Source organism: Phytophthora cinnamomi (assembly GCF_018691715.1).
Source record: "Phytophthora cinnamomi strain GKB4 chromosome Unknown Contig10, whole genome shotgun sequence".
Lineage (NCBI taxonomy): Eukaryota > Oomycota > Peronosporomycetes > Peronosporales > Peronosporaceae > Phytophthora > Phytophthora cinnamomi.
The window spans coordinates 292,221-299,191 of record NW_027150943.1 but is presented as its reverse complement, the minus strand read 5'-3'; the positions used below and the strand labels follow the sequence as shown (position 1 = coordinate 299,191).

Here is a 6,971-nt window from a genome sequence, read left to right as displayed (position 1 = left end):
AAGCACGGACTGTCTTTCTTAGATTTACGGGATCAAGGCACGCGGCAAGAGTTTCTAGTGGTGAATGGCACGCGTCCACCACGCTGCATGAACGAAAGCATACTAGGAGTACACCAGCGAAGGGGTTGTAGTCAGTCGTAGTTTGCTTTCTCTACCTGAATAACTCTGCTCATTAATCAACTTTCCTCTTTGGAACAAGACACCGGGTATTCGCGACAATATGACCCCAACTGGAGGTTACCGAAACCACTGCATCTGGCCCACTAATTTTAGGGAATTACCAGTCCAGTAACGCCTTTCCATTCACGTACAGCATTTCAGGGACTGGATCATCAGTGGGCATGTACTGCAGAATACTACCGCAAAGTGAGTCGGGGTGTTTTCCATGTCTTGGCTCGGAGTTGACGACACCACACTCACGCCCCACGGCGAGACGTGTATGGCACGTGCGCCACCTCAAAGGACAACCCAAACGTCTCCTAATACAAGCAAACAAAACAAACAAAAGATACTTCAGTTCCGATGCAATCAGGGTGTACCTTGGCACCGAAGGAATATCGGAATGGAAGTCGCTCCTCAGTTATAAACCACTAGAATCAGCTCCTTGTCCCCGATGCACCGCACATTGCGAACTAGCGATACGCCCATGGCCAAGACGCCGTCGTGGATGCACAGCACGATGGCTTTGTCGCGAGAAATGCTGGTATCCAAGGCGTGACTGCGTTGGTGGAACGGGGACTCTCTGGCGACTCGGTTCCGGAGGAAGCTCTTCCTAGTGCTGCTCGTGCTGCTCATATACCCGACCAGGACGACCATCATGCCGACCACGTACAGTGCGAGCACTGGCAGCAGACACAAAAATCGCGGCTTTCGTTCTGCTAGCATCGTCCAGTCTAGTCTTGACTTGCTCCTGCCCACAGTCTACGAAGAAGAAGTGAGACTTCTTCCCCGTTTTCCATGGCGAAGTCTCACAAATCGCGTCGTCGCCTCTCCAGTGCGTCATGGATGTCCGCTTCTCGCCCCAAGTCTCTCTTTTTGGCTCTCATGGCGCTGTCTGTTGTGGGAGTGCTAGTCGCGACGTCTCGAGTGGGGTCGTTCCTACAAGTTGATCAAACCCAGACCTTGGTTCCAGCGGCTGCAGGCAAAGCCAATCGACTGTCTTTCAGAGCGGTTGGGCAGGGTGTTGCGCTCCTCGATGCAGACGGCGCTAACGCCAGCTTGAGCGCGACCGAGCCTACCATTCCTCACATCATTCACCAGTCTTGGAAATCTACCGACAAAATCCCAACTCGGTTCTTCCCGTGGATGAGCAGCTGGCTGGAATTCAACCCGACGTGGACCTACCTCTTCTGGACGGACGAGGACAACCTCCCGCTATTCGATCGCCTCTATCCACAGTACCTCCACGTCGCCAAAAGCGTTCAAAAGGTGGCGCTAGCGGACATGGCGCGGTACGTATTGCTTCACAGCGTCGGTGGGCTATACATCGATGCGGACTTCGAGTGCTTAAAGCCTTTCGAAAAACTGCACCGAGCCAATCGTATTTTCCTAAGCACGGAGCCGCTAGCGCACTCGGTTATACTAGAAGGTGGGGCCTCCGCTGCTCTACGTAATGTACTGATGGCCTCCGTACCGCGGCACCCCTTTTGGTTACACGTACTGGACAACAGCAAGGATAAGTTCGACAGGGGGGACGAAGTTGGAGATCCAGTGTTGCTGACGGGCCCGCGTATCGTGAAGAAGACTTACTTGGCTTCAACGTCTGAAGAAGCAGCGGAGGTGATAGTATTCCCACCTGAATATTTCTATCCTGACATTACGTACTGGAATTCCGAGCCGTTCGACGCGGCATGCCGCACTCGAGATGACGCCGCCGCAAAAGAGGCCTGTGAATGGATGCAGAAGTTCCACAATGGCGAATACACCAACAACACGCACGCTGTGCACCACTGGCAGTGCACTTGGTGCAGGGATGCCAAGCTGAAAGAATATGGCTCCCTCGACGACATCTTTTCAATGCCCGTGATGCGTCCGAACATTTCATCGACTGGTGTGACGCTCATTCCTTATAGCAGTGGTGCAGACTTCTGGAACTTCTGGTAAGAACAGCAAACTGGGCTGCTGCAAACGATGATGTGCGGGATACGTCCTAGCTGTTAGAACGGCACTCAACACTACTCAAAATTTTCCTCTGCTTTGCTTGAATACATGCTAACGAAAATACACAAGCTTCGTTTCATATTTATTAGGTTTTACGATGAAGATACCTTGATTCTCTGGTGCATCTTACGCGAAATCGTAACAAGTGTCAAGCGCTGAAAGCACGTCCATACGAATGGCCAAGTAAAAGGTTCGCCTCTGAAGCAGTTGGGGTGCGAAACAAATGGATAATTCCTCGGCTCCAAAGCCAACGAGGCACTCCTTCGGGAAGTCACCGGTGTAGCTGGTGTTTGTGATTCCATTTGGTCGACGGGTTTGGCGCGGCGAAACGAAGGACGGTGTCGGGTTGTAGAGCAGGTTATTGGGGGCTCCACCACGCTTATCAAGTCCCTCGGGGAACGGATCCAAAAGTGATTTCCCGTTCACGTACAGCAACTCTGGTGCATCGTCCTCCGCTGGCATGAATTGCGCCGTACTACCGCAGAGTGAATCCGGATGGTCCTTCATGTCTTGGTTCCGGGATGAGTCGATGACGCTGGGACCCCATGGAGAGAAGGTGTACTCCTGCTTGGATAGAGCATATGCCAACCAGAAACTCTCGCTTTCGTGAAAGGAGAATTCTCTCTCGAAGCGCTTCTCCGTGATGAACCAGGACAGCAGCTCCATGGCCTTGCCCGACTGTAGCTTGTTCACGGCGACTAACGAGGAGTCTTGCTCTCGCGATGTCTGGTCCTTGTAAGCATAACTGCGGGTGACGTAGTCCGGAAGTTCTACCCTCTCACTCGATTCGAAAGTAGCGTAGCCGAATTCACTCAGCAGAATCTTCAGGTGTGTCAAGTTGTTGCTTTCCTGGTTGAACACTCGATCGTAGAAGAAGGCGGTGCCCGTGCGTTTGTATCCCGACGTTGACCGCAGCACAGCAGGGTCACGAAAGAAAACATTGTCGACATCAGTCAGTAGCACCTCGGCGATATCTGTGTACGCCAAGGCGAGAGGCTCGAGCCACCCGCTACGGAACGTTTCTGCTACTTGGTGTGTCAGCACCCCGCGTTCCACCAGATCCGAGCACACGTCGACAATCTCCAGTCGCGAGTCGGCTCGAAGCAACCGAACTTTGGATTGCTCGGACATCTCGTCTGGGAAGCAGTGACACACCTGGACAAGCTCTCGGTTCCCGAGGCATCGCAGCTCCTTCACAAGCGAGAGGCCCATGGGCACAGCGGAGTTGTCCATGCACATGAGTATGCCCTTATCACGCGAAACAGAGGTATCGAATTGAGTCACAGGCGTCTTCTGGTGTCGATGAAGGGGGCGAAGTTCTTCTGAGCTGTTGGCCATGAGGTTGGATAGGGTCAACGTCGTCGCAAGCGTTAATACGCACAAGACGAAGACCCTCACTACAGAAATCGCCGCGCCACCTCGTTTGCCATGAGCGCCAACAGCAGTTGAATCCAGCAGCGAACTCAAAATCCTACAAGGTTCCAGTCGCTGGCTGCCACTAATTAAAAACTTGCGTCTTTGAGCAGAGTGCCCGCCCAGCATTGTGGGAAAGCCGAACCAAAATGGCGAATGGTTGCGACCTTAGTCGCGGTTAGTTGCGGTGGTTTCGGGCGGAAATACCCGCAGCATCCGTTAGCATTTCTTGATCTAAAACTCGTAGTTCTCAGCATGAAGCACGACTTGGAGAATGGTGGTGTCCACTACCCCCGCAACAAGCCCCTCGCGAGATTTCTCAGGGTCATTAGTGAGCGTTCGTGGTTTGTACGCTTGACCCTTTTCCTCCTGTACTTCATGCTGGCCGTGGTTGTCGTGAACACGGGGTTATCCATGATGACCACACGGCCGCAGATGTTCCACGTCCGTGGCGACAAGTTCGACCACAGTGTAAGCAGGGACAAGGCCATTGTGATGTGTATGCATGACGGAGTTGTGCCAATGGGGCTTTCGTTGGTACGAGAGCTGCGCTGTCTCGGGAATCGTGAGTTTATCCAGGTTTACCACTGCCTACCGGACGAGCTATCAAATAAGTCCCGAGCACTTCTGTTTGAGGCGGACTCGCGGCTGGAAATCGTGGACGTGTGCTCGGATCTTGTGGAGCGTGGCGAAATGAACATTGAGTTGGCGAGACAATTCCGTAACTGGTGGATCAAGCCTCTGGCCCTGTACCATTCGGACGCGACTGAAGTCATACTGCTCGACGTAGATGACCTGTTCATGCGTGACCCAGCAGTACTGCGTACAACCGAGGGCTACAAGCGCACGGGGACCACCTTCTTCTACGATCGAGTGATCGATGGCAAGTTCTTTTTCAACCAAGAAATGGTAAATAATAGGTCGTACCTGGATAACCTCCTGCACGGATTCAACTACTCTAGTATTGGGGTGAGTAGCGGCTACACTCCGTCCGCTCATCTGAGGAAGTCGTTCGCCTTCAGGGGTGAGACCCACCACGAACAAGACTCGTCAGTCGTCGTTGTGGATAAGACTCGGTCTGGGAATGCCATGGCAGCACTGTGGTGGCTTATCACTCAGGAGCGTTTCAAGAACAATGGATTTAAACGAGAAGTTTTCTCTTCGCCCTTCTCGTTCGGCGACAAAGAGACCTTCTGGTTGAGCTTTGAGTTGGCCAAGAATGAGTACTTCTTCTCTCCCTGGGGCGTCAGCGTCGTCGACTCGTCGACGAATCGCGACCTCGAGATGCACAACGATTCTCTCTGCGGCAGTATCGCGCACTTCATGCCAGTGGAAAGCGAGATACCTGAATTCCTGTACGTTAACGGCAAGGCTTTGCTGGATCCGTTCGCAGAGGGGCTAACTAGCCACCACACAGCAACAACCAATGTGCTGTACAACACGAATCCAACGCACGTCACTCCTCGGAGTAAACGCGCGCCAAATGGAGTGACCAAGACGAATTTCACGGGTGGTTGGCCTAGCGAGTGTCTTCGTGGATTCGGCGCTACCCCACTACCTGATCAATTTGCACCCATACTGCTACGCCGACGCATGTTCTACATGGGAGCTCGGATGGGTGTACCTGGAGCGTTGAAGTCCTGCTATCCATTCGACGGGTAAATGCCCTAGGGCTACGCAACGTATAAGGAAGTGAAGATCAGGTTGTAGGCATTTAATAGACCGATAAGAAATATAGTCTCCGAAGCACAAGACTATACAGCATGATAGATGATTTCCTTGGGCATGCCCCAGCACCTAAAGCCGAGGAAGTGTGCGTTGTAGCAGAAACCCTCAGTCTCGATGCCGTCGTAGCCCTCCGCTCCCCACTCGCTTCCGATAGTGTAGTGAGCTGGGAAGATCACACCTTGTCGATGAACGTCTGCACGAACGTACAGCATCGTGCCACCCACCGAGTCCAGCGGCACAGCAATTTGGTTCTCTCCCTGGAGATCGTGCATATTCCTTAAACTTAGAGGCCCTGGCACGAAATTCTCTTCCCCAGGTGACCGAACTTTGCGATGTCCAACCCACGCGTTCAAGTCGTAGTCGTAGGAGTCGTTGCTTTGGTAGTTGTATCTGCGGATACACAGGGGCGTCACGATGTCGAGTCTCGCTGCCAAGAAACACGAGTCATTAGTGATCATCTTCGATACGCTCCAAACTTTGGCAGAGTCCGCACGTACATTGAATCATCTTGGGCAAAAGATCGGCTGGGATGGAGATGATGTCGGCGTCAAGCCACAGCACGTGCTGGTGCCATGTCTCGAGGTTCGAGAGCAGCGCGTAGTTTCGATATCGAGCGAGCATTCGCCGGCGATTTGACTGGAGCTTGTCGCTATGTCGGTTGAGACGCGTCAGCCCCTCCTGCGTGAAATCGTTGCGGAAGATCACCGACAGCCGCGCGTACTCATGAATCTGCCAGCTGAAGACCTTCTTCACCCTCGCGAACTCCTCCGCAGACGACGTCAGCATGGCGATCGACATTTTCTCCTTCGGGAAGTCGAGCGAGCTCACGAGCTGGAAGTAGTCCGTGGTGCTGCGGTTGGTCCCCCACGACTCGCCGTCGTTGAACACCGTGACGAGGAGCAACGAGTCCTCCTTGCGTGTGGACGGTTTGGCCAGCATCCGCGTGTTCTCGATGCGGTAGTGCTGTCCCGGTTCGCTCTTGCCAAACTGCGGGAACGATTCCGAGTACTCTGGGAAGGGGCCGGTCGTCGTCTTAATGGAAAACGACACCTCCGGGTTGAGGGACGCTTGGGCCGGCGTGTTCGGGTGGAGTACGCTGGTCGGCGGTGGTAGTGGCGGTGGCGTCGGAGGTTCAGGAGTTGGTGTAGGAGTTGGTGCAGGAGTTGGTGCAGGTGGAGCACTGAAGAAGTTGGGTCGATTTGCTACGAAAGACCGCAGTCCGAACCCGAGCAACACAATTGCGACGAGGGTGACCACCAGACTCCCGCGATAAGCGCGGCGCCATTTCTTCGACGGGCCCAGACGCCAGCGCTGCCAGCGCACAAGAACGACCTGGAAGCACATGTTCATGTCGCCGTCCGCACTCGAAAACGGAAGTGACTGACGCTAACGTGCGCATTACAAGTGGTTTCGAGAAAATATAACCGTTTTCCACCAGGTCCGTTAGTTATTGCTAACTTGCCATAGCTTCACTCCTGTTCAACGGACGTTGGCGAAAAAGCAGCGATTCGCTCATGTTGCGCGCAGGACGAGGTGACACCAAGGCTATCGGTGTTGATACGGGCGAGTCGAGCGTGGCGGTGAGCATCCCCGAGCTCGCGGACAAGGAGCGACAAGGGCCGAAGAAGTTGGCGGTTCCGGTTCAGGCGGCGCCAGCTAAAGTGCTCTTC

The 6,971-nt window shown here is 53.8% G+C and overlaps 2 protein-coding genes across 2 annotated transcripts; one reads left to right on the top strand and one right to left on the bottom strand.

Annotated features, from left to right (window-relative positions):
* Positions 1-576: 576 nt before the first annotated feature.
* On the bottom strand, positions 577-3,498 carry IUM83_05616 (uncharacterized protein; the record flags this gene model as incomplete). Its single annotated transcript, XM_067929763.1, has 2 exons — positions 577-910; positions 2,750-3,498. The coding sequence occupies 2 exons, from the start codon at positions 3,496-3,498 to the stop codon at positions 577-579; spliced, it is 1,083 nt and encodes a 360-aa protein (XP_067798059.1).
* A 330-nt stretch (positions 3,499-3,828) lies between these two features.
* IUM83_05615 (uncharacterized protein) lies at positions 3,829-4,718 on the top strand (the record flags this gene model as incomplete). Its single annotated transcript, XM_067929762.1, has 2 exons — positions 3,829-4,597; positions 4,693-4,718. The coding sequence occupies 2 exons, from the start codon at positions 3,829-3,831 to the stop codon at positions 4,716-4,718; spliced, it is 795 nt and encodes a 264-aa protein (XP_067798058.1).
* Between the last annotated feature and the right edge of the window lie 2,253 nt (positions 4,719-6,971).